General features: G+C 43.6%; 5 protein-coding genes across 9 annotated transcripts in view; 4 read left to right on the top strand and 1 right to left on the bottom strand.

The window, feature by feature from the left end:
* The first annotated feature begins 303 nt into the window (after window positions 1-303).
* gpr17 (G protein-coupled receptor 17) lies at window positions 304-4126 on the top strand. Of its 2 annotated transcripts, none has more exons than XM_088394476.1 (2): window positions 304-1050; window positions 2131-4126. In XM_088394476.1, the coding sequence occupies exon 2, from the start codon at window positions 2140-2142 to the stop codon at window positions 3148-3150; it is 1011 nt and encodes a 336-aa protein (XP_088250602.1). In that variant the 5' UTR covers window positions 304-1050; window positions 2131-2139; the 3' UTR covers window positions 3151-4126. The 2 variants fall into 2 exon arrangements, with proteins under 2 accessions (XP_088250602.1, XP_088250603.1); XM_088394477.1 differs by lacking the exon at window positions 304-1050 and adding an exon at window positions 1962-2051.
* A 298-nt stretch (window positions 4127-4424) lies between these two features.
* inpp5d (inositol polyphosphate-5-phosphatase D) lies at window positions 4425-10035 on the top strand. The gene is made up of 26 exons (XM_088394475.1): window positions 4425-4686; window positions 4754-4817; window positions 4980-5115; window positions 5184-5328; window positions 5393-5533; window positions 5612-5702; window positions 5758-5835; window positions 5902-5979; window positions 6048-6171; window positions 6249-6355; window positions 6420-6522; window positions 6590-6786; window positions 6849-6966; window positions 7025-7121; window positions 7186-7324; window positions 7404-7512; window positions 7584-7672; window positions 7758-7839; window positions 8141-8230; window positions 8307-8417; window positions 8496-8575; window positions 8634-8721; window positions 8785-8931; window positions 8995-9217; window positions 9278-9705; window positions 9783-10035. Exons 1-26 carry the CDS (start codon window positions 4505-4507, stop codon window positions 9821-9823), a joined length of 3288 nt encoding a protein of 1095 aa, XP_088250601.1. The 5' UTR covers window positions 4425-4504; the 3' UTR covers window positions 9824-10035.
* A 164-nt stretch (window positions 10036-10199) lies between these two features.
* On the top strand, window positions 10200-11628 carry lsm2 (LSM2 homolog, U6 small nuclear RNA and mRNA degradation associated). Its single transcript, XM_088394105.1, has 5 exons — window positions 10200-10336; window positions 10525-10592; window positions 10691-10721; window positions 10844-10903; window positions 11069-11628. Exons 1-5 carry the CDS (start codon window positions 10262-10264, stop codon window positions 11192-11194), a joined length of 360 nt encoding a protein of 119 aa, XP_088250231.1. The 5' UTR covers window positions 10200-10261; the 3' UTR covers window positions 11195-11628.
* A 244-nt stretch (window positions 11629-11872) lies between these two features.
* lpp (LIM domain containing preferred translocation partner in lipoma) overlaps window positions 11873-26257 on the top strand; it is a 69232-nt gene continuing 54847 nt past the window's right edge. Inside the window, exon 1 of one of the 2 annotated variants that reach the window (XM_088394081.1) lies at window positions 11873-12035. The gene's annotated coding sequence lies outside the window, so the exon portion shown is untranslated. The remainder of the gene's footprint in view (window positions 12036-26257) is intronic. The other variant, XM_088394077.1, reaches the window with a different exon arrangement.
* On the bottom strand, window positions 12583-23593 carry bcl6aa (BCL6 transcription repressor aa). Of its 3 annotated transcripts, none has more exons than XM_088394806.1 (9): window positions 23399-23593; window positions 17292-17463; window positions 16996-17217; window positions 15839-16774; window positions 15044-15222; window positions 14789-14956; window positions 14529-14659; window positions 14268-14405; window positions 12583-14195 (listed from the first exon to the last, which is right to left on the bottom strand). In XM_088394806.1, the coding sequence occupies exons 1-9, from the start codon at window positions 23424-23426 to the stop codon at window positions 14052-14054; spliced, it is 2118 nt and encodes a 705-aa protein (XP_088250932.1). In that variant the 5' UTR covers window positions 23427-23593; the 3' UTR covers window positions 12583-14051. The 3 variants fall into 3 exon arrangements, with proteins under 3 accessions (XP_088250932.1, XP_088250930.1, XP_088250931.1); XM_088394804.1 differs by lacking the exon at window positions 23399-23593 and adding an exon at window positions 18837-18881; XM_088394805.1 differs by lacking the exon at window positions 23399-23593 and adding an exon at window positions 18837-18874 and having other exon boundaries at window positions 17292-17460.

Here is a 26257-nt window from a genome sequence, read left to right as displayed (position 1 = left end):
ATCAACTTACGACTCTGCAAAAAAGTTAAATACGACAAAAACAAATCTGACCAAAATATCCCACAATAGGAGATCAACTATGTCTGCCATCAGAACAGGACAGCTGACCTGCTTTCGATGAGCAAACAACAACAAAGACCGTGAAGAACCCCTAAGAAACATCTATCCATTTCACAAGACGCTGTTTCTTTTTTTTTTTTTCTTCTAGCGTGATGAGGGAGGGCTTTGGGTATACGCACGGCAGACTGAGCGTCTCACCCCGACAAAGCCTTTAGTTGAAGGGCACGACGCGGGGGGGGGGCTATTCTTTGTCCCAATTAGCGCTCGATTAACAGGGTAACCATGTCAAGGCGTAGATAGTGGCCTCATTGACGGCATCCATTTGCATGAAGACCAGGACAAAGAGCAGAAAGGCCTGATGTGTAAGGACAGCTGTGCTATGAAAGAAATATTTCTCCGCTATCCACATCTGTGCCGGCGGCTATGTGACTGATTATTTTTGGGGCCGTTGTGAGTCGGCGTGCCCCCGGGAGGCAGGGGGACCAACAAGGGCCTCTGTTTCTTGAGTGTCCAACCCCCTCCCCTCGACCCCTTGTCCACGTCTCCTTCCCACCAGCAGCATTCTTGTTTTGCTCTCCTCTGCGGAACCTTAAGACAGCAACTTGGAGCGATCATCTCACTCATAAACGTGTCAATTGACTCTCCATCAGGGAGGGGGGGGGTCTTGATGGTTTCCATGGAGCAACAGCCCGACGAGCGGGTCCCCAACCGGGCGAGGCATGCCATTCTTCCCCACTTAGTCTGACTCGAGGCTATTGTGGAGCGTAACAAGTGGCTCTCTGAGGAGGAAGAAAGGGGAGGGTTCAGGGTTCAAACCCCAGCCTCCCGTCGGGACTCCCTCTCTCTGTTGTCCAATTTGTACAGCCACAAAAAGAGCCGCCGTCTCGTCCATGAGAACATCTTGTGGGAGGGAAGGTTAAGAAGAAGCACGATCTGTTTATCCCACCCTGACGCCTTGGCAAACGCTTTTTCCTTCTCGGAGAAGATCAGGTGAGCCACTTTTTCTTACACTGTTGAAGATATCAACTTTTTGCAGTAGACAATAATCCAATTAAAATGTTCTCCGCACTAGTCAACTTTAAATTGTCATCAATTTGATGTAAATTGTGTAAATGCTTCACGACTAATAGTTCTGGGACCGAGCCCTTTGTGATGTTGTCATTGGTGGCAGCCTCATTGAAAGCCTTCACACACAAATGCACACGAAATCCCCAAGGCACCAAAAATCAGGGCGGCTGCAATTGGTATTTCCTCCTCCTGACACTCCTTTTGAATATCTGCAAGTTTGTGACTCCCCCCCAAAAAAAATATTCACTTTTGGTCCTTTCCATCCCACTGTGGGGATGAAAGGGAAATAAATACAGTGAGGTAGGGGAGGGGGGGGGGGGGGGCTCCCAGGGGACAGGAGTCGAGGGTGATTAAACGCGAGGTGTGTCCCAAAAAGATAACACAACATCTCAAATGGAATGTGGGAATGTGTTCGTCAAACTTAACTTCATCTGAGATCGATGCAACTGGGGGAATGTCCACCCAGGTCATTTCAGGGTTACCACGTACGATTGACGATTTAGACACATTCAACACTTTGGTGGTGCGTTTGCTTTTCAAAGTTCTGGTGAGTCGTTTCTTCACTGCGCAAGCCCAAAAAATATTTGCACACAGTTTGTCAAGTACAGATCACAGATTAGGATCCCAATTGCAAGGCAGATGTGTTGACCGCTAGTCCACCGTGGTGTCGAATCATAAGCGATCATCTCTTCACCATCTCTCGGTTATCAGCAGAAGAGACAGGAAACGCCGCACAGCAGGGGGGGGGGGGGAGTTTGTCACAGGCCGGTCGGCACTGCCCAACAATAGATGCTAGTGTCGCTAGTGGTTTAAAAAAAAAATCTGATAATGACTTCACTTGCTCAAAGATCAAGACTTCCTCTGCAGAGCCCAAAACCGTGGCTCCATCTAATCTGATCCTCGTGACAAATACGAAGCAAACGGTTTGTGAGCTAAGCCTCCGGTTTTGCGGATCGTCAATTTACAGTACATGAGCGATTTTTGAAAAATATTCTTTGACAGACACCAAAGATGGAGTACGCCACCACGGAGCTGCCGTCCAATCAGACGTTACCCAACTGCACGGCGGAGTCGGCAACGGAGAACGTCCTCTTCGGGAGCTTCTACATCCTGATCTTCTTCCTAGCGCTCAACGGCAACAGCCTGGCGTTGTGGATCTTCTCCCACCAACGTGGCATGTCGTCCCCGGCCAATATCTTCCTGACCCACCTGGCTGTGGCTGACCTGTCTTACGTGGTCATCCTCCCCCTGAGGGCCACCTACCACCTGACGGGGGGTCACTGGCCCTTTGGGGAGGTGCCCTGCCGCTTGGCGGGCTTCCTTTTTTACGTCAACATGTACGCTAGCTTGTACTTCCTGGCGTGCGTGGCGGGCGACCGCTACCTGGCGGTGGTCCACGCCGTCCGCTCGCTCAAGGTGCGGCGTACCCGCTATGCCCACATCATCAGTTTCAGTTTGTGGGCGTTGGTCACCATCGCTATGGCGCCCCTGCTGGTGACCCACCAGACACTAGAGGTGGACGGCACGACCGTTTGCTTGCAGCTCTACCGGGAGAAAGCGTCCCGCAAGGCGCTGGTTTCGCTCGCTGTGGCTTTCACGCCGCCCTTCCTCGTGACGTTGTCCTGCTACCTGCTCATCGTCCGCAGCCTGCACCGAGGGTCTCGCTTGGAGCCCAGCCTAAAACTGAGGGCGCTGCGCACCATCGGTTTGGTCATGCTCATTTACGTGGTGTGCTTTCTCCCCTACCACGCCAGCCGCGCCACCTTCATCCTGGGCTACGGCTACCCGGATGCGTCATGCCGGACACGCCGAGGCCTGAGCCTGGCCAACCGGCTCACCTCGCTCCTGACGTGCCTCAACGGCGCCATGGATCCGCTCATCTATTTGTTCGGAGCGGAAAAGTTCCGCGGCACCTTGATACGACTGCTGTGCAAAGGCAAGGCGGCGGGGGCATCCGGGGCGACCAGCGCCGAGTTGAAGGGGACCCACGAGAGCTCTGTGAGTGCCAAGTCCGAATTTTGAACCGAATCTGCCAAATGAGTCCCAAATATTGTTTCTGTGACTTCCATGCAGCAACCAACCAGATTTTTCCCCCAAAGAACATGTTCAAAAAGTTGTTTGCCAGTTATCGCAGAAAGAGATAGAAAGGCGGAGGAAGAGAGGGCTGGCGAGGCCACAGATTTTGCAAAATTAGCTTGGATTCCTCGGGGCCAGGCCAGATAATTGAGTATTTTCCGATTATTATTTTTTTTCCAGAAATAATTTTCCATATTTCACACTGTTCTCTGTAACGAAATATATTGCATCAGCTTCTTCTGAAAATTAAACAAAAAGTTTCTGAAATAACCTTGGCCACCCTGTGGGCCCCCCCGAGGGAAAAAAAAAATCCTAGCTCCGCCAGTGGTGTAAAAGTCAACAAAGTGTTGTAAAATTTTGACTTACATTTTGTTGCTTCAGCTTTTTTCTTCAGTACAGCCCTCACTTTTTTTTATCTAAAATATGGAAACAAGAGGGAAAAAAATACTGTATTTGTAAAATAATGGTACACTGTTGTAAGTATGTTAACCAAAATGCTACAGCAAAGCTAACACTGACATTTTTATACTCTTATTGCTTTTTTTTTTGCTTCCAAATCATTGTAAATAATAAATTTGGAGAATTGTGAGCTTTTACCAACAATAAACATGACGACAAAAATGTGTAAGTCAATCTCTGAGCCATATTAGTACATTTATAAACAGCTTATTTTTGCCATCAGGGTTTACTGTAAAGTAGCTATTTAAAAACGAGGCAGCGGTTGTCATTCGCACATCAACTTTTTTATGTCACGTGACTCGGCTTGTGGTTTTCTTCAGCCATGTATTTTCCTCCTCCTTGTTCTGCAATGCTTCCTGTCCATTGCGTGAAAAGGGCAAGCGGTGCTTCCTGAATATTGTTAACACCCAACTTTGCATTTGTAATCATTCGAGCTGATCATCAGATACTAACAGTAACTTCAATGTAGAAAATCAAGTTGATTAATTGAAGCATTTGCTGACTCCCATATGAGACATTTTTTATTAAACTTATTATTTCAGACATATGCTGAACTATTGGCACTTCCTTTTTTTTTTTTTAGTTCCTGATTTTCATTATAACACATAACAGACATTCCATCAAAATACAACCTACAATTTACAAAAAAAAAAAAAAAATCTCCAAATAACAAAAACTTCATTTTCTGCAACTATTTGCATTTATGAATATGTGACATATCCGGCATGTGTGTGCGTGTATGTGGGGGGCGGTTTTGTGTGTCTACTCGAAATGAGGAAGTGAGAATGAAAGAGCAGCGAAAGATGAATCTCTCCAAAAAAAGAAAAACATTCGGCATTTAATGTCAACTCGTTTAGATTCAAAAGAGGACAGAGCTGTCAGGATGCACAACCAGCACGCTTGGTGTCATGGCAATATCACTCGTTCCAAGACAGAAGATCTACTCTCAAAAGCAGCCAAAGATGGAAGCTTCCTCATTCGGGACAGCGAGTCCATACAAGGAGCATTTGCTCTGTGTGTTTTGTAAGTACATTAAATTCTTTTTTGGACTCTTTATAAAGTCACATTGTTGTCCTGATGTTAACCACAGATTCCAGAACCAGGTTTACACGTACAGAATCCTGCCCAATGAAGACAAGAAACTATCAGTCCAGGTGGGTGAAGGTTTCTAAATGTACTTTTGGTGGAGAGTGTCATTAACTGCCCGGTTAAATGAGATCTTTGACGTCTGTATCCGTCAATGGGAGTGAATGACTTGACAGAACACTTTAAAAGATGAAGGTGCAAAAAAATGTTGTCTTCTATCTTCTCTCCAGGCATCAGAAGGAGTTCCCATTAGGTTCTTTTCCATGCTTCCAGAGCTGGTGGAAGCCTACCGCGACCCTAATATGGGACTCGTCACTCATCTGCAGTATGCTGTTCAAAGAGAGGAGGAGCTTGACGAGGAACCGGGTTAGGACACATTCAAGTAAAAATTGAAGTCCAACGTAAGATCTGAAAAGAGCTGCTTTGTTCGCCAGAGTCCAACAATCCTCCACCACAGCTTCCTCCCAGGACCTTCATGGCCAACGACTTGAAGGACGGTGACACCAGGTCTTCTGACCAAGCCGAAAAAAGCCTGTCAGACACCTTCTTGATGAGGCTCCAGCACATGGACATGGCCACGTATGATCCTTTTTAATCCAAATTTAAACGGCTTGTGATGAAACGGTTTGACGTCAATTTTCAGGATACCAGAAGAACAGCAAGCCCTCATTTCGGACTACTTCAGGACTTCCATCTGTCTCGATGCTGAGCAAGTCCAGAACGGGAACACCAGCCTTCCTGGACTCAAGAAGCTCACCGGGGCCATCTGCAAGAACCTCAACAGGTACGCTAATCTTCAAATCGGAGGAACCTGAAAATAAATGTATTCCCAAATATTAAGACCTATTTTTTTGGGTGGCAGTGAAATTTCCCGCATCCTACCAGCTCTGGAGGTTTGCCACAGAGCGTTGGACCAGCAGCTCTCATCAGGCATCGGGAAGCTTCCAAAACAAGTAAGTGGCAGGCTCCTTTTGTATCCCACTTAGGTCTTCAACAATTTTTTTCCAGATCCCAGCAGATCCAAACCAATTTGTCTCCTTGAGGCTGGAGCGACTGACCAAACTGCTCTACTCCATCGAGGATCGGGTAACCACAGATGTTCGGTCCGTCGTGAACCTTGAGCTTTAAAACTCCTGCTCCTTTTCCATTTAGGCTATAAACGCGGTCTTCAACTCTGTGGGTTATGAAGGAGGTCACAGAAAGTCTCTCATCCCTCCTGTTATCTTTGAGGTACGCGTGGAACCTTCTGGCAAATATTTGCTTTGTCATTCATTTGATCATCGACTCTCACCCGTAAGGTCAAGCAAGAATCTCTGGGGATCCCCACTAAGTTGTTTATAAAAGTTGACGTGGAAGGTGGGAAGCTTCACTTCAAAAAAGCAAAAGATGGACCTGATGATAAATACTTCACACACAACAAAAGTAAGGATCTGTTTTGGTGGCTCCTGGCTCATACTGACAATCAACCCGATTCCTTGGCCCTGAATTTTGTTCCTCAGTCAGACAGCTGGTGAAGTCCCAGAAGATGCACGCCAAGCTGGTCATCGTGGTGGAGACGGAGAAGGAGAAGATCTTACGCAAGGAGTATGTCTTTGACAACACCAAGGTCAGACACACCATTTTCAAAACGGAAAGAAATCCCAGAAGCTCACTTTTCCTTCCAACGTCAGAAACGAGAAGGCTTCTGTCAGCTTCTTCAACAAATGAAGAATAAACATTCCGAAAAGCCGGAACCAGATATGATCACGGTTTTTGTCGGCACCTGGAACATGGGTAAGAATCTCCACTCTGGATCATAGACGAGAAATTCTGGTGTTCAGCTTTTCCGACGTCCCCTCAGGAAACGCTGGTCCACCTCGCAACATCACTTCCTGGTTTCAGTGTAAAGGTCAAGGGAAGACGCAAGATGACACGGCCGATCACATCCCGCACGATATTTACGTCATCGGGACGCAGGAGGACCCTCTGGGCGAACGGGAGTGGGCCGACACGGTGAAATCCATCTTGAGGGACATCACCAATATCAGCTTCAAACAGGTCAGCGTGTCAGGAGACGACAATCACGCCACGTCCGTCCTAACGAGCTTCCCATCTCCTAGGTGGTGATCCAAACGCTGTGGAACATTCGGATTCTGGTCCTGGCCAAGCCGGAACACGAAAACAGGATCTCGCATGTTTTCTCCGATAGTGTCAAGACGGGGATTGCCAACACTTTGGGTAGGCGGAGTTAAATGTTCCTGTGCTGGTGAAGTCACTGGATTTTATTTTCTCTCAGGTAACAAAGGAGCAGTGGGCGTGTCCTTCATGTTCAACGGAACGTCCTTCGGGTTCGTCAACAGTCATCTGACGTCGGGAAGCGAGAAGAAGCTCAGGTGGACACGTTTTTATTCACCCGTAGCGTCAAATGTCAACTGGTACCTTTTCCTGTTTTTGCAGGCGTAACCAAAATTACTTGAACATTTTACGATTCCTCAATCTGGGAGACAAGAAGCTCAATCCGTTTGATATCACCCATCAGTTCACGCACCTTTTCTGGCTGGGTGATCTTAATTATCGTGTGGATTTTCCAAATGTGGTAAGTTGCAAAAAAAAAATGTTGTAGCTGTCTTTAGCGGGTGTTCTGATCTGTGTGTTTTGTGCCGCCATTTTGTCAGGAAGCTGAGAATGTCGTATCAAAGATCAAACTGCAGCAGTACCAGGAACTCCTGAGCAGAGACCAGCTCAACATGGAGATCAATGATGACAAAGTCTTCCTGCATTTTGGTGCGTCTTGATTGAGCAAAGTCAGTCTTTTAAAAATTCGAATGACTTTTTTTTTTTTTTTTGGATGGTAGCTGAGGAGGAGATCACATTTGCCCCCACGTATCGTTTTGAGCGCTACACTCGTGACAAGTACGCCTACACAAAGGCCAAAACCACAGGGGTACGTTCGGGTTTTCTCAAATGCAGTTTTTGTGTTTTTCTCCAAAAAATACTTTCATGTCATTGTGTACTTTGAAATCTCACAGACTAAATATAATTTGCCGTCATGGTGCGATCGTGTCCTGTGGAAGTCGTACCCTCTTGTCCATGTGATCTGTCAAGCCTACGGTGAGTTGTGTGAATTTTTTTTCCAGCCCCCCATATTTTCCAAAATAATATAACATACATATAAAATATAATCAAATGATTTGGGAAATTTTTAAATAGATATGATTATATTATATTATTTGGGAATTTTTCCAAAATAATATATATTTAAAATATAATAAAATTATTTGGGAACATTTATAATATATATTATTTTATGCATCTATATATATTTTATATTATTTGGAAAAATTATTTATGTATTTATTTATTCAAAAAATAGGAACATTTTATAAGTAACATGTTTGTTGTGATTGGCAAGGCTGCACAAACGACATTATGACCAGCGACCACTCCCCGGTGTTCGCCTCTTTTGAAGTGGGCGTGGCCTCGCAGTTTGTCTCCAAGCGAGGTTTGTTCACGCTCTGGATGACTTTCCACTTTCCATAACAGCTGAGTTGTGTATTTTCCTTTTCTTTTCTCTCCAGATCCAAACAGTGCACCCCAAGGCGGCATCCAGATCATGAACTGCAAAGCCACCCTGCTGACAAAGTCCAAGACCAAGTTCTTCATCGAATACCACTCCAGCTGTTTGGAGAGTAAGCCAACACACCACAAAAACCCAAATGCCATCGACTTCAAAATCAGAACCTCCCCAAAACTGAACATTCCTCCAGAAATGGTCAGAACCTACGAAGGCGAGAACACGGAGCATTCCGACGGATTCATCAAAGTGTGGTTTGGGAACCAAGTTGAGGTAAGGAGTCATGAACATGGATCCATCCCAGAACCAAGTGACTCTTGTCTATATCCAGCTTACGCCAATCATCTCGGATGCCGAGTACCTTCTCGACCAGCACATCCTCATCTGCGTCAAGTCCACGGACTCGGACGAGTCCTACGGTAAAGACGGCTGAAAAAGAAATCAAGTACAAAGTAGAAGATCTTTTTTTCATTGATTCCAAGGTGAGGGTTGCGTGGCCTTACGAGCCGCCCAGTTCTGCTACACCGAGTTCCAAGTGGCACTCACGCACCACGGCGAGAAATCCGGCGTCTTGACCGGCGGCATTCAACTCCACGCCTCTGAAGGCAAACCCACCGAGAAGTTATACGGTGAGTCCGATCGCTTCATTTCCTTAGAAACCTCGGCTTCATCCATTTTGTTTTATCTCTCAGACTTTGTCAAAGTGGAGCGAGATGACTCCAAAGGCAAAACCGGCGACCGGACCGTGGCCGGCCATGACATAGCTAACCCGAGCTACATGGAGGTGTCCTACAGGAGCGGCAACGTGATTGACAAAGGCTGGAGTTACAGCATGCCACCGAGGAACCTCCCCATTGGTGGCCAAGCCGGGATGGACACCAAGAAGAGTCCCACCGGAAAACCTTTGAAGCCAGTGTAAGTGGCTGCTTTCTCGGTTCACGACAACATGGTGGAAATGTGGCTTCTGTCTCTCAGGGATATCCAGGCAGCAGAGATGTTCGACAATCCACTTTATGGCTCCATGCAAACATCACAAAGTCAGTCCAAGGACCAGGATTCTGCACAGATGAAAGTGCTCATTCTGCCAGAACCCATTTTCGGAGCCAAGCCACCGGACGGAGAGCACGAACGCCCCCCGGTGCCCACTCCTCGCAATCGTTCCTCCACCTTCTCTGAGTTGAAGCTTCCTCTTCCAGCCCCCGTCGCCCAGCACAAGAAGCCAGTGGTTCCATCACGCTCGCAGGGTTGTGTGGTCAACAGCCGACCGCCGCTGCCCACTAAAAGGACCCCGGGACCTCCAGATCCACAGACCCTCAAACACAGAGACTACAGGGACAGCTCTGAACTCCCAGGCAAGCACAGACTGCCAACGAGGCCCGGCCAGACGCAGCTCCAAAAAGACGGTAGGGAGATACTTTCCACACTTTACAAATCAATTGGTTCGTTTCCTTCCAGTTTGCTTGTCTTTCTTTCTTTTCAGTGCCTCCCAACGTTGCCAAGATGGGCCATTCCGTGATGTGAGTCCTCCTGGTTGCACTTCTCAACTATTCCTTCATTGTGATCTCTTCCCGTGCTGCATTTCTTTTGAGCTGAATAATATTATTAATTGCTATCCTTCTAATATATTGCACCATTCTACAGCAGCCAATGAATGTTTGCAGTCCTATATTGCACATATTGGATGTTTGATGCCACTATGATCATTTGTCCAATAAACATAAAATCTGGACTTACATTGTAGTACTAGTGTGTTTTATCACCCATAAAACCGATTAAATAAATGTTTCAATAAATGAAGAAACCTGTGGAGCCCATTTTATAAATAGCGCCCATTTTACTTCAGAATCTTTTAGTCACAAATGTGCACGAGTTGACTGTTTCATCGCATTCCGTGTCAAATAGCGCCACCCAGCGGAACTTTGGTAAACTGCCTTTATCAGTATAGTCTGTCGCGGTGAAATGACGTCATGTCACGTTTGTCTACATCATCGACGTCAGCCCAAACGCCGCAAAAATCAAAACGGCGCAGCAATGGTGAGAAAAAGCGGCTCGAATGAATGAATTTGTCGCAGTTTGAAGTATTTTGGCGATATTAAGTGAATCTTATGGTTGCGACGAAGGTCATGTTTTGTTTATTTGTGTGCTAACTGCGTCTTCTCCAGTGTTAGCTTGTTACCAGGCTAACGTTGTTGTGTCGTTTTGTGCTCTATTTTTATATTCAGCTTTTCTACTCCTTTTTCAAATCGCTCGTGGGCAAAGACGTGGTGGTGGAGCTGAAAAACGATTTAAGGTAAGTTTTCATGTTGTTGTATTAACCAATAAGGTTGTGTGATCCAATTGATTGCGTACGCACCGCTTTACTTATTCATCCATTTGTTTTGTATTTAGCATATGTGGAACTCTTCATTCAGTTGACCAGGTATGAATACCATTGATGCATTTTTTGAGAAATGTGAGAAAAGTCCCTGCAGAGAACACAATTGTGTGTCAAATTGCATGCAATTAAAAAAAAAAAAAAGTTGTGTTTCTTTCCTGTTGCAGTACCTCAACATCAAGCTGACAGACATCAGTGTCACCGATCCAGAAAAATATCCACACATGGTAAGTAATATGACATCATCCCAGCTATACATCATAATGATCAATCAATCAATCGATCAAAATAAAATGTATGACAATTGGCCTTCCAGTAGACTTTGACATGTGGCTGTCCCACAATATTGCATGAGTCCGACTGACACGAAATCTTGTGATGGTTACTTTCAGTTGTCGGTGAAAAACTGCTTCATCCGCGGTTCGGTGGTGCGCTACGTGCAGCTGCCCGCCGACGAAGTGGACACGCAGCTACTTCAAGACGCCACACGCAAAGAGGCCATGCAGCAGAAACAGTGACCGCAGGTGTGGGTGGGACATGGGGTGGTTAGGGTCTTTATTAATCATGGTTCAGTTGTCACAAAGAAGATTTGAGTTGTTTTGTGTTCTCTTAAAAAGAGCGATGGACTCATCTTTGTTAGTCAACTTGATATTGAGAATACATCTTAAAAAGGTTGAAAAATGCTGACTATTCATGTTTTAATAATTCCTGAAAGGGTTTGGTTAAGTCACCTGAGCACAGCAGATTTCATACCTTTCTTAGTTTGTTTACTGTTCAAAAAAGAAAAAAGCAAATGGCAAAGTTTTGTATGAAAACAGGTATTTTTTTAAAGTTGTGTTTTGATGTCTTTTTTGTTGTTTTTACTGTGACTTTATGCTTGGCCTCATGATACCAAGTGTAAATGTTCAAATATTCATTTCTGGGAAATAAAAAAGCAAAATCTCATGGCAAATCTGCATGGTTAATTTTTTTCCAGACGAAAATTCATCTTATCAGCCTAAAATCATATTTGATGTAAAAAGGTTTTGTCAGAATCTTGCAAAATAAATTGTAAAAAGTAGCTAAATTTACATTCAAATAAATGCAACGGACATACAACCCGGAACGTTCGTCAATGCCCCCATTACCGGTGCACCCTTAACACTGACGGACACACGTCACAACTTCAATCATCGGGTAAACGTGCAACCCAATCGGGTGTCAGCACAATTCATCTACGTGAAAGTCACGAAAATATAATAATAAGGATCAAAATAAGGATGCGAACACCAAAATAAGGATGCCGGCACATTGTTCGGAATGCTCTTACGCACGAGGCCGTACAGTCATAACGAGGACACTACAAATGGTCTTATACAGGTAAGCCATTTTTTCTCCTTTTTTTTTTCTCGAATGTTCTGTCATAATATTTCATGCCGTTATGTACCCTTAGCTAAAAAGTAGACTTCATGAAACTCTTTTGAGCAAGATGTGTTTTTTTTTTCCTGCTGCCCGTGCACTGCTTTTGATGGGAAAGTTGCCCCCACTAGCTTAGCCGCTACGTAGTCGAGTGGCGGAAAAGTGCAACAGAAGTCACGTGTGTCCCGCCTTTTCGACTGCCAAGGGGAGCTCAATTAAAGGCAATAAATAGTGTTCTGAGGAACAAAATGGCTAAAATGCCACTCTTACTACTGTTTCGTATTAAATGCAATTAAATACACGTTTCCAGAGTTAAAAATAATCACGCCAATCTTCCCATTTGTTTAAAATAATTTTTAATCCTGCACAAGGGCGCTTTGTAAACCTTCTTAATTAATGTCATATTTTGGGATGGAAAGTCATTTTATTTATAGAAGAGAGTTTTTTTCTTAATTTAATTTTTAGGTAAAAAAATATTTTTCTCATAAAAAAAGTTTGTCCACTCCTGTTTATACATAGAAATCAAATACCTTTATTTTACATTCATACATCAAAGGACATTGTACAATAGTTTTTAAATTCCGTTAAAAAAATTCCAATCCAAAAAGATTTACAGTGATGCATTTTGCATGTTTTTAAAGTTAGTGGACAAGCAATGAAAAACACAAACACACACAGGGAGGAGTTGGGGCGGTTGTACCTTAATTGCGTTGCCGTGGAGAAAAGGCACATTGAATCCACAGTGTATATATGTACAAAGTGACAACTACACAACTGTACGTCGGGAGGGATAACAATGACCAAAAAAATCAAATTAAATCCAAGTCTTCACTTATGAAAAACAAAATTCAATATCAATCCCCCAAAAAGAAGAAAAACACCTATACAAATACATCAAAATTTAATTAAACATCAAAGATGATTGGCTCCGCCTGCAGAGAACAATCCCACAAATATGTATAAATACACAATATGTCACAATATTTATAACCGTACCCCTCGAGTGGCTCATGCATAAGCAGTTGTTGGACAAATTTTTTTTTCCATTTTTTCTATTGTTATTTTTTAACTCGTTTCACAATGGTGCTTAAAAATGAAGACGACTGCCGTCATTTCTAAAATATATATTACCACCCGTCAGTCAATGTTTCCAGAAAAGTAAGCTCTCTGATATAAAATACTGTATTATTATTTTTTTTATCTTCTCCTTAAAAATCACCTTTTTTTAATACATTCCATTCTTCGACAAAATAAAGCTTTATACTCGTACTTTCGAAGCTTAGAAACATACATACACATACTTATTATATAGATCTGTACGTATAGAAACCATAAAGTGACTCGACGTTCACATGTAGTGGAAACCCGTTTTTTTTTTTTATGTCATTAGCGGAACATTGCCATTTTGATTTGTCCGAACACAGTGTAGCACTAGCGTCTTAAATGATTGTACACATCAAAAGGTGGTGGGGGATCGCTTAAGGTGGACGTCTCGAGTGATGCTACCAAAAATTGAACACGATCCCAAAAAAAAAAAACAACCCCGAATAAATCTGCTACCTGCATTCACTGCACAAAAATCATTGGAAAGTAAAATTTGTTGTATAAATAAATAATAGAATAAATCAATAACATTTTTGGCCTATGTAGAGCCCTCGAGAACTTCTACTATTGTGCAAAATTTTAAATTGCACAGACAAACAAAAACCCATTGCACTAGTTAGTCTGTAATCGGAGTAGGCTACTTTTTCAATGACATCGATTTTGAGAACTTCAATAAAACTGACTGTTTTTTAGCCCACGTGGAAATCTCAACCTTTGCTACCGCCAAATAAAATCAGAATGCAACAACTCCACCTTTTGTTGTAAAAAAAAAAAAGTCCACTTCAATTAGTCCCAAGTGTGGCACGAGCGTTTTTGGATGATTGTACACGTCAAAGGGAGCTGCTCGGGTTTCAAATCAAGCTGTCCGCCATTTTAACAGGCCTTGGTGAGGTCTGTGGGCATGGTGTCGGTCGAAATACGGTACTGGATTTTGGTGTTGGTGATGGCGCCGTGCTTCTGCCGCAGGTGAAGACGAAGCTGACTCTTGTGGCGGAAGTGCAAGTTGCATTTCTCACACTACAGGGGGGACAAAAAAAACAAAACGGTTAAGGCTTTTGAAAGTAATAAAAAAAAAAAATGAGGACATACGTGGTAGGGCTTCTCGCCGGTATGTATGCGCAGGTGGCTCTTAAGGGTCTGCAGGTGGCGGAAGCGAGTTCCGCAGATCTCGCAGGGGTACGGCTTCTCGCCTGTGTGGATTAACACGTGGGCTCGGAGGTGGGCAACCTGCCGGGAGAGAAATCACAGCAAGTTAGTCAAAATAATTTGCAATTTAGGCTTTTTTGGTCAAAAAATTGGTGTTTTGAGGCCCACCAAATTTGGATTTATTTATTTAAAAAATAATCGGACCTGTACAAAGCGAGCGCCGCACGTTTCACATTTGTATGGCTTCTCTCCTGAGTGGATGCGAGTGTGAGTCTTGAGGTTGGCTGGTCGGTTGAACTGAGCACCGCAGATGTTGCAGCGATATGGCTTCTCGCCTGCAAACACAACACGTGGTGAGTCCAACAACAACACATCTGAAAAACACATTAGAAAGGCCAATCGACTTTTGATTAACTCCTTAGTGTTATACACAGCCAGGGACGGGAAAGTGAAAGTGTGCACACCCGTATGGACGGTCTTGTGGCTGGCGAGGTTGCCTTTGTAACGGAAGGCGGCCTGGCATCGGTCGCACTTGTAGGGCTTGTCGCTGTGGACTTGGAGCACGTGCTGCTTCAGAGCTTCCTCCTCGGCAAACTTGGAGTCGCACTCGTTGCAGAAGTAGGTGCCGTTTTCTGGTCGGGAGGAAGTGCCGATAAAGAATGGATCAAAAAATAATCAAATTAATTCGTCAATAAAAGGGAATAATTGACCAAACCTACCACAACTGGAGTCGGAGTATTCCGAGTGCATTTCGGCCATGTCCTCGCCCAGCCTTGACCGGGAGGGGCAGACCTCGGAGTGCTGGGGCGACTGGGCGCCGCACGATGAGCAGTTGAGGCGGTTGACGTAGCGCGTCGGGTGTTGGGCCTCTGCGCTTCTCACTGAGCCATCCAGCGCACTTGAGAAGAAACATGAATATCAGTCGAAAAGAGGCAAACACAAGCTAAAAGAGCATTTATCAACCTTTCATTGATCATGTTAGCATCATTTAGCTCACGTAGCATCTTGTCAAACTGAGCCGTTAAAGCGAAAATTGCAATTTACCCCACTTTCCTGAAATGACACCATCAGTGGTAAGACGATCAAAAAGAGCTTTCGAATTGACGTGACGTGATGATTGAGGGAACCAGGGGATTTCCCTCAACCAAAAAGTGCGCCTTTGCCACGATTTAAATAAGACAACAAAAACAACTTGCTAACTTTTAGACCGTACAAAACAAAGAAGAAAGCGTGGCAGGAATAGCAGGTCACAAAGAGAAGTCGGAAACTTTTAAAAGTCAAATTTAACAACAACCAGTTGTAGTGCAATTTTTAGACCGTCATAGTTTGACTGTGGATTGTTCAAATTAGAAGGAGAAGTCCAACAGCCACAAAAGTAGAACTGAAGAAACCTGACTCTTTGTTTTTGAAAAGTTGAAAATCCACATTTCTACTTTTGCGGATTACCACAATCCTGGTGACTGAGAATCGACACCAGCAAGTAAAACGTCATCACCTCCGGAGCTTTTCCTCACCTGCTGATGATGTTGTTGAGTCGACTGGTCTGCGGCATGGGATGATCCTCGATGCTCTTCCTTGCGCTTTGCACCTCCAAATTGTCCCCGGGGTGGAGATACGGCTGCAGGCCGACACGCTGAGGCGAGCACAGCCCGGGGTTCCGCAGGCCAGCCTCGTCCTCCCTGGCGCTCTGGTTGAGCACGATGAATTTGTACTTCTTCCAGTTGCGAGCTTTTGGGTCCTGCGTTCCCGCCCCCGCCTGCTGCGCCCCGGCCTGCGACAGTCCGGCGTTCTTGCTACTGCTGGACTCTGTCGGGGAGTTGGGTTGGCAGTCTGACTTGAGGGGGCTCTGCGGGCTGCTCATCAGACTCTTACGCCCAGCGGAGGAGATCCCAAGAGGGTAGTGGTGATGGATCATGTCCTCCTCGCTCGGCGGGACGTGCTCTTTGTCTTTTTGGGGTTCAAGGGTCAAGACAGGGTAGACCCGCTTCCTCCCGCCCAGGCCCAGCGGTAGCCCGAGCCCCTCGTGGCTTTCCTTTTTCACCTCGTCCTCCCGCCCGAACTCCCTGGGGGCGAAGTTTGCGGCGTGGAGGATGCCGGAGGAGCCCACCGCCCGGGCGTACTCGGCCCTGCTGATGGCGGCGGGGTCGTGCGGGTGCTTGTGGTGGATCCCGCTCCGGGACAGGTCGCTGAAGGCGTTCTTCGCATCGGTCAGCTTGCAGAGAGGGAAAGGGAATCCCGTCATGGGGAACTGCCCGTAGAGGTGGTAGTTGCCAGGGGTGGTGACGCCGTTGAGCATGCCGGAGCTGTACGCTGGCCGAGCATCCCTGAAAGGCGCCACGCGGCCGTGCAAGGCGTCCACCATATCGTGAGGGCGGTATGCGTGAACGTCCTGGGGCAGAACCAGAGGGCTCACCAGGAATTCGTCTCTGGGGAGCTTGACGGTCGGATCGCTGCAAGACAAGAGACCAAATGTGAAGGTGCGGTTTTTGGTTCACTTTGATTCATTTTAGAATTGGCAGCGGTTGAACTCTTTTTAAAAGATCACAAGATGGCACCAAGTCAATGCCTGGAAATAATAAGTACTGGACTGTGAGATCTTGGAGCACAGAGAAAAACAACGGGAAACATGCCAGGTCCACACGAAAAGACACACAAAGACTTCTTCTCCGACCTGGACTTGATGAAGCGGTGGCAGGTGTCCACCACGTGATCCATCTGCAGGTAGACGGCCGTGTTCATGATGGCCATGATCAGACTCTCCCTGAGCGCTAGCCTGGAGGTGTACATGAACTCGAGCAGGATGGCAAAGCCCTCCGGGTCCACCTTGGGGTCCAGGCTGATGGCATTGAGGTTGCACTTGTGCGAGTCAGTGAAGATGGTGTAGAAGAGCCCACTGTGTGGAGGCAAAGACGAGGAGATCAGTCTTCCTTTTTGACAGCACCAGACAAGAGTACCGTTGCTACATACCTGCAAGCCATGAGGACGGTTTTGTGCGCCCTGAACTGTTGCCTGCTCACCAGGATGGTCACGTCGGTGAGGATGTCCCGACTGCGGAGGCGGTTCAGGTTGAGCAGGACGTCGCTGGCGTGACGCGTGAACTGGATGCAGCTGTCGGCCAAGCAAGACATCCTGCCGACTTCTGGAGGGGGGGGGGGGTACACGCAGAAAATACACATTTACACTTTAGTTGCATGTCAGACTTAGTTAAACTGCATTTTGAAGGAGCCATTTGCATTTCCTCTGAGTGCCGTTAGAGGGCGCAATTTAGCCGACTACGCCGGTTTGGGGCATTTAAATTTTGACACCCTGGTTTTTTTTTTTTTTTTCTCCTCAACCGCAGCTTTGAGGGAAACGCGGGTTGACAAGAAGAGGACAACAAATTATTTAAATGAATTATAATAAGGGGAGGGGGGAAAAGTGCACGGCGTGAAAACGACTGAGCTGCGCACGGCAAAAAGTGCGTGACAAAGCGACAGTAGGCAATAAATAAACTTATTAAAAAGACGGATTTTTTTCAGGGGGTGGCAAAAATACAGATAAAACATGCACATGCATGAAAATAACATACTTTGCATTTAACTGATCAAATGCAACTTTTAAACATTTTTACATTTTTAAACCAAGCACAAGAGTCCACTTATACAAGTGAAAAACTGAGATTTAACAGTTTGACAGTTCAAGTAAGATGCATGCTCAAGTGATGTTTTGTCGCGGGTTAAACTCAAAACTACATTTTTTTTCCTCATGCACTTTTTCCATATTTTTTAATTCGACTTGACTGTACTTCATTCGTTTACTGTACTTTCTTATTTATTTTGCCCCAGCATGCATACATACTTAGCTGCAAATTTAATCCCTCAAGCGTTACAACAACGCAAAAAAAAAAAAAAAAAAGCATGCAACGTGCACACGCAACCCCACTTTGCGCAAACGCAAAGAGACAAGTTGACAACTCCACCTCGGAAACGCACGCACAATACAACACTATTATGCACATCTACGCAACAATGTCACGTTGACTGCTCGCATCTCTACAATAATTCATAGCAAATACATCATTTAGTTTGACAAAAAAAAAAAAAAAAAAAAACTAAAACATCCCAAGTTAAGTTGTGTGACAACCGGGAGCACCGGAGGGGGCGGCTCCGGCCCTAGCTGCAGCCGCCTGACGCGCGCATTATCTCGGCTCGAGAAGCCGCGGAGAACCGAGGGTGGTGGTGGAGGGGGTTGGGAAGCTTTGGCGGATGAAAGCCTCGGGAAGAGACTGAAGCAAGGGGAATGGGAAGGTGCGGTGAGGTGGTGAAAGGGGGAAGGAAGGTTCAGGCTTGTCGGATGTCTGACAGCCGGAGAGCCGCAGCCGCCGCTGCTGCACAAGTGCGCGCACAGATAAATTCACACTCAATACGGTGACATTGGCAGCATAAATCCCCGTGAAATAATTACGAGGGAAGATGAGAGGGAAGAGAAGAGAGGGGAGGGATAATGTAAAAAATGAAATTTGTCAAAAATCACCTGGTAGCGCTTTCCTAGAAACTTCTTGCATCACCACTTCTAAGAAGCCCAGTTCTAAGAATCAGACCAGCTCAATTCTCGGAATTTGAGCCCGGGATCGTACCAACGTCTCCGGCCAGGGGGGAGAGGCCGCTGAATCCCCTCCGACTTCGACTCCCTATTCCTTTCCTCTTCTCTTCTATATTGCCACCCTAAATCAATTTTCACGTCTACCTTAAATATCAAATTGACATGCAAGTCACTTTAATCGACTATTTTATGGTAAAATAACCAACATGGGACAAGCATGCTATCCTGGACTCCCCCCGTGCAAGGTTGGTGGAGTCCAAAGTGTGTGACGTCACAGGTCTCTGAGCCCCGCCCCTCCGCGGAGCTTCTGAGAAGTGGCTTGGAGTCGTCACTTAGAAGGGAGAGAGTCCACTTAAGGAGCCCGAACGTCGGCATCACCGGGGGGTGGGGGGCGGTGTTGGTGTCCGTGGACAGCACATTTGATGCTTCTTTATATAACTTGCATTTGTTATAAGATGGTTGGTTAGTTGCAGTAGTGTTTGGAGTTAAACTCGATGCATGTTATTGTCGTCGGCTGGAGAAGCGGCAAGTGGCGTACTTGTTGAATGTCCGTGAACGCGTCATCGGTTGCAAAATAGTGACAGCGGAGACGCAACTTTAAAGTTGATGCGCGTTCAGAAAACTGGGAAAAAATAATTGAGAGTAAACGTGACAGTCGCGGTAAGGGAGTAAATGCTTTTACTATTAAAAAAGTATTTGTGCATTATTAGGACTTACTTTAGTTCTGTATACATTTACAGTATTATTTTTCATGAATTTATTATGAATATGCAAATTAAATGTTTTGTTTAAATTTTAATGGTATCCTCATTTGCTTTTATTGTATTTCTGTCCTATATTGATGAGACTAATACCTTAAAATATCATTGTTGATATTATTTGAGGTTCATTATAAATATTTAGGTTATATTTTTCATTTTAAGTATTTTCTTTAGATTTTTGTATTTACTTTTTTATTGTACTTGATTCAAATTCATTATTTTTTACATTTTATTCAAACTTCTTTATCTGCCTTTTCATTTCTTTTAGTTCATACAGTCTTATAGTTTATAATAAAGTTGTATGTATATTTTGAATTTGAATTTTATTTGTCATTTTCTGTATTTAAATGCTTTTTATTGTGTTAAGCATATTTAAATGTAGAATATATATTTAAAAAAATCTTCATTTTCTTTTAATTGCCGTAACAGCACGTTGAATTGGCTTGCATGGGACAAAATGATAAGGTGTGATAAGAACATCTAATGGAGGGCGTGTGCTGTTTATCACACAATGAATTGATTCAGTAAAAATAACATCAGTTGAACTTGTTTGTGTTCATAAGCACACCATCAGGATCAGCGCCAAAATGTTGAGTGACAGTAACGATTCGCGTGTAGAAAGTGGCCGCTGACTCACTGTGGAAAGTTTGTTTGTGGTGATTCCAAAACAGGGATTTCCCGTATTTGTCGGCGCTCATGCACAGAAGCGACAATTTGTGCACTTGCAAGCCACAAAAACGCCATAACTTGATGTTACTTTGATTCAGAAATACATCGCTTGGTGCACATCGAGAAATTGTACATTAGGATATGACGTTTGAGACACCGAGAACTCGAGTGGGCTAACTTCAGTTGTCGTAGAGTGATTTAAAGTTTTATGTCAGCAAGAAAAATCTGGAGGATTGAGACCTCGGTGATTTATACAGATGACTTTTTCTCAAATTATTACTATTTTTTAATGTATACCATGCGATTTGATTAAAAAACATTTTTAAAGTAAAATATATTCCACAAATATTTGTATTTTTAATTTAAATTAATTTAAAACATTTGTACACTTTTAAAGTAAAATATATTCTAAAATGTTTTTTTTAAATTTGATCTTTACACATTTCTTGCCCCATCCCCCTTGTTTTGCACATTTTCGGCCTTGCAAACAATTAACGTCTGACCAGACGAAAGCTCTCGATCGATAGGCGCCGTTAAACGGACCTGAGCGGCCCTCCGCCGCTCATCAAGCGTCCCGACGTGACGTGACCCAAATCAACGCCGCCTGCAGTTTCCTTTTCTGTTTTAACCCATTTGTACTGTGACACTCGCCGTCGTAATGTATCTGACGTTGCTTTTCCCCCTTTGAGGAACGCCGGAGCATCCGCCTATCTGCATCCGCTGTTATCCTGCCTCCCACAAAAAAAAAAAAATCACTGCATGTGTAAACAAACCACAAGAGTGCCAGCCAAAAAAAAAAAAAAAAAAAAAGAAATCAAATAATTAAGAGTGCAAACAAAGAGCAGCGTCAACTTTATTTCCATCCACTCGGGGGATTTTGGAGGCGCTGCTCTCCCGGCATGCTAATGCATAATGCACCGCAAGTGTGGCGGCATTTGCCAGATTTTCATTTGCTCAAGGATGACGACGACGCTTCAGTTGCGCTTTCTTGCCAAGATGAGGAAAAACACTTTCAAGGGACATTGTTTGCTAGAAACGGACTAAAGCAATGAAACAAACCATCCCAGCAGGTGGGACAAAATGGCGACGGGCCTTGGTGGCCTTTGACCTCTCTGATTGGCTAAAAAAAATCAGTGCGCGAGATAGAAGTCAAATATGTGACACGGCTTCCATCTTTGTTTGGGCACGACTCAGTCCGCCCATTCCACGTCGCGGAGGAATAAATGCGTAAAAAGTCCGGCCTCACTTTTTTTTTTTTTTTTTTTTTTTTTACAAGGGTGGCGGGTGACAAAAGCCCGAGGCCCGGAGGTTGCCTCACTTGCAAAGTGCTTCACTTTTGTCTGAGGTTTTCGCAGCAAAATTGTGCCGACTTGAGTGTTCATTGTCAGCAAAGAGTTTTTTTTTTTTTTTTTTCTGAGCGGCATGATGCAACACGGCTGTAACACCCAAACACACACGGAGATGTTGGGGCTGTTAGCGACATAGCTACTCCTCCTCTTTCTTGTTCTTTTCAAACTCTTTTCTTATTGTTAACTTTTTATTTTTTTAAAAAGCCCTGACAGGCCAACACGCATGTCCACGATCATGTTTTGTTGCACATACATATATATATCTATATATATCTATATATATATATAGATATATATAGATATATATAGCTGTCTCTGACGACAATGAGGATTAATTACCAGCAAAACTGATTTCTTTCAGTTTACACAGAAATTCCCCGATGCCACATGAAAGCTTTTCTGTGTGCCCGCAGGCAACCTGCATTTTTTTTTTTTTTTTCAAAAGTAGCATACGTGCAGGTATGACTGCAAATCATATGTGCAACACTCATTCATGTGAATCAATATTATTGCTTTCTATTGTTTTTTTAAGAACTATTTTCGAACAGCCAATGTTTGAGAAGTTAGGGTGTGTTTTTGTTTTGGCACGACTTGGCTCTGATTTCAATTCTTAGGAAAAGCCAAAGCGTGTGGAATCAAGACTTTTAAATACAGGCAGGAATGTGACCTGCAAATTTGGAATTTTCCACACAGTGAGCCTCCTCGCTCGGTTGGAATGCCACCTGGAGGATAAATCTTTCAAAAGATAATCAAGCAGCGTTTATTTTTTCGAACCCCGCCCACTTTCACCAACCTTTTTCATATCTTGGCTCAAGTTGGCCTATCAAGTAAATTTGTGATGGTATCGTTTTTTTCGTGTGCCTTCATTATCATAACACCGTATTGTTCCCGCAGAAGGAATTATTGCATAGTACATTACTAGATTTCAATCCCACATGGGCACACCGGAGGGATTGACCAGGATCAACTCAATCCCTAAACCGCTCTCCACCGATATGATGCGTGCATATGTCCACTTGACATACTGAATCATCTAATGTCGCGATTCTCAGTGTGGTACATGACTGCGCCCCCTAGTGGTAGTACACTTTTTTAGACGGTTTCTAAATTCGACGTTTTAATATTCAAACTCTGCGTAATGTAACAGTTGATTATTATTTTTTTAATATACATGACTATTTTTTAGTACAGTTCAGTTGTATTTAACTTTAAAGTTGAAAATATTTGGATTTAATTGCTTGCTGTATTTAAGTGCAGTGTTCATGTTTATAATAAAATTAAATTTATGTTTTAGGAATGAAACTAGAGAGTTTTATGGTTTGTAATATTTTTTTAGGCAAGTCGCTACTTGTATTTATTCACTCTCATTTGATTATCAGGTGTCAGTTGTGCAGAGGCTTTGCATGATCCTTAATTTTAATTTATGACCCTTTCATATCATATTTTACTGGCTGATATGTTACTCTTATTATTATTTTCAATTTAAATATTATTTTAAATTTGCATATACATACTTTTCCATATGTATTTACTCAAGCCCCCATTTAGCCCCAGCAGAGAAAAAAAATCAAAACTTCCCAAAAATCAATAAAACAATTAGCTTGAGCGAATTCCCAACCAACTAACATACAGATGAAGTTTGTTGGTGGAATTGATTGGTTGGTCACCAAGCAACGAAGCATTTTTCCTGTGGAACCAGAAGAAGACACGTTACCTTTTTTTCTCTGGAGGGATTGAGGCATGCTGGCAAGTCCAATCGTCAATCTTGAATAAATCCAGAACCTTTTTTCTTGTCTTCTCCTAAATATGGAGACGTGAGACGGACAAAGCTGTCTCCAGAAAGATGGCTGGGATGCGAAAATCCGAGATAGCGATCGTAGCTTTCACTTGCTCGGCTTTCCCGTGAATGTTACAAGCACCGATATTTTTATTATTATTTTATTTTTTTTCTCCAGAAAAGAGATTAAAGTAATCTCCAATCCCATTAGGACACACTCAGACTAGCTGTGCCTTTAACATGGCAAGTGAGTAAGCGCCCAGAGATGATGAGCCATCTGCCATGGAGACACATTGTTTGATAAACACAGCCTTTATACAACAAACATTTGAGTGCATTAATCGAGCTAAACTCAACTCAATCTGGGGAAGCAGATATTGCTCTTTATAACTTGTCCGCAGGGGGAAAGCCAAGGAGGGCTATCGCGTTATTACATCACGCCAGATGTCGCATCTACAACCTGGGCAAGGTCACGCTCACCAAGAGGGAATTCCAAACACAATTGCGAGAGAAATATGTCCAACATGACATCGATTAACCAAATTGATCCTTTTTTTTTTTTTTGCTAGCGTCGCTTTAACGGCACACTTGATGTCGAATTGACGTCGCAGATAATCTCGCCCAAAGAGAAGACATGCTACCGTCCAGCGAGGGATAATCTGACGGATGAGTGGACTAATATGGGGCCCATCCCGTTTTAAGACAAATTAGTCCAACACATTTCCATCACTGCGGAGGGCCTAACGAAGCTGAGCCCTCGGGGGACGTTGGCGGGAAAAGTCCCTGTCGGATCCACGGTCATCCCGGGATAAACGAGGCGGATTAAATTTGTGATTGGGACATTGATTTGAAAACCAACGACAGGTCAGGAAAACTTTTCCTTCTTCGTTAACAGAAGAAGTAGGGAGCAAAAAGCCCCCCCCCAAAAAAAATTAATGCCTTTACCTTTTTACATAAAAGCTATTCGCCACTATTCACAAAAATGGGAACGCCAAGGTGTCATTTGCACAAAACAGCAACATGGAGGGAGGGGCGAGCAAAAAAATGATTATTAAAGTCCATCGAGCAATACCAAAAAGACTTTATGAAGAGGACAACCAAATCTATGCATCACTACCCCCCGTTTTACGCCATTAGAAGCTTACATGAATGACCTTAATCATCAGGCGGGCTATTTGGCTTTTTATTGGCCGAGTGCTGCAGTGGCACTGGCAGGCATCAAAAAAAAAAAAAAAAAAACAAGCGGGAGGGCAAGGTCGGTTGTCCCAGTATAATCCATATCATCCCGTTAGCGCTAGCTGGCTAGCTAGCCCTGCCGCATTTTGTTTTTGATGTTGATAATGATGGCGGGATTACTCTGTCATCTGATGTCGTTTGAAAGGAAGGAAAAAGGAAGATTCTTTCAAAGAAGGATCAACTGGGAGATGCGCCATGTTGTGAGGTCACCGAGGCCTGATGTGTTTATTTACACCAAACTCAACTTTTGTGAAGGCCGCTAAAAAGTACAGCCAATTCCATTTTCTCTTTATTAAGAACAGTTCAGAACATTCTTCAGAAAAAAAGGGATTGCTGTGTCCAATATTTTAGTTTAGTCAAATTTGGTCAAATTTTATAAACTTAAATTCTGTAAAAATTCCTTGAAAATATTTGGTTGAATTTTGAAATTGCAATTATTTACACAATTTTTTGTGGAATTTGAAAAAAAAAAGGGATTGCTGTGTCCAATATTTTAGTTTTGTCAAATTTGGTCAAATTTCATAAATCTAAATTCTGTCAAAATTCCTTGAAAATATTTGGTTGAATTTTGAAATCCCTCTGCCAATTTTTGTCACTTTTTTTTTCTTTTACAAATATGTGTAATCCATTTATTCACGCTCTAGATAGAATTATAAACCCTTTGACAAATAATAATAATAATTATCCAATGCAAAAACTTTAATTCCACTTTAATTCCCACAAAAAAAATGGACAAAATTCCTCACCGCACAATCACTAAAAATGCCACATTTTCCACATATCTGAATGTTGTTTTTTTCTTCATGGCACATCAGCACAACCGATTTGGGGGCAACAATGACAAAACGAGGAGCGCTTTGAAGGTTTGCAGCATGACAATCCCGCATCCACGTTTAACTAATGCGTTAGCTCCGGGCGGGGATTGTTTGATTTACATGCTCAAACACAAGAATTAGAATTCATTAGCACAATCTAGGGTCTCCATCAAGACGCTGACTTGTTTGATGAGTGGCTTTGGGACATTGTTTTTTTTTTTCCGTCGTCATTCTGCCTGCTTGCTGCCGACTTTTGTTGCTTGCTTATTAGGCGTGACTGGCCCGCTAACGTGGCTGCTGTGCTTGCAGACTAATCTGCGCTATCTACACTCTTAATTAAGGCGGCGTATGCGCTTCCCAGACACGCTTGTTGTTCCTGCTTGCTATAAAAGTCTTGTTTTTCTCAGCTTGACACCGTTCCTTGTGAATAAAACCCAAAAAAAAAAACATCACTGGAATAATCTTTTCATATTACATTGATGCAAAATGTTGGTTAGCCCTGACCTGTCACTAGGCCACATAGACAGAGGAAAAAAACTGAATGTCTGACAGTCTTTTCGAAATATTTTTCTTTTTCTAACATTTTTGTTTTGCTCTGTTTCAAAAAGTCTAAATGAACCCGCATGAATGGGTTGATGCTATTTTGTTTTGAACTCAAAATGCCACGGCATTGATAACTTGTGTAACGACCCTGTGCAAAAACAAAATACTTGCTCCCTAAATCTAATAAGCAGCATCCTCTGAA

This window comes from Syngnathus floridae, chromosome 13 (genome assembly GCF_059516105.1).
Source record: "Syngnathus floridae isolate MCC-2025c chromosome 13, RoL_Sflo_1.0, whole genome shotgun sequence".
NCBI lineage: Eukaryota > Metazoa > Chordata > Actinopteri > Syngnathiformes > Syngnathidae > Syngnathus > Syngnathus floridae.
Note: the sequence above shows the minus strand (reverse complement) of the source record. Positions and strands in the feature narration are given on the sequence as shown.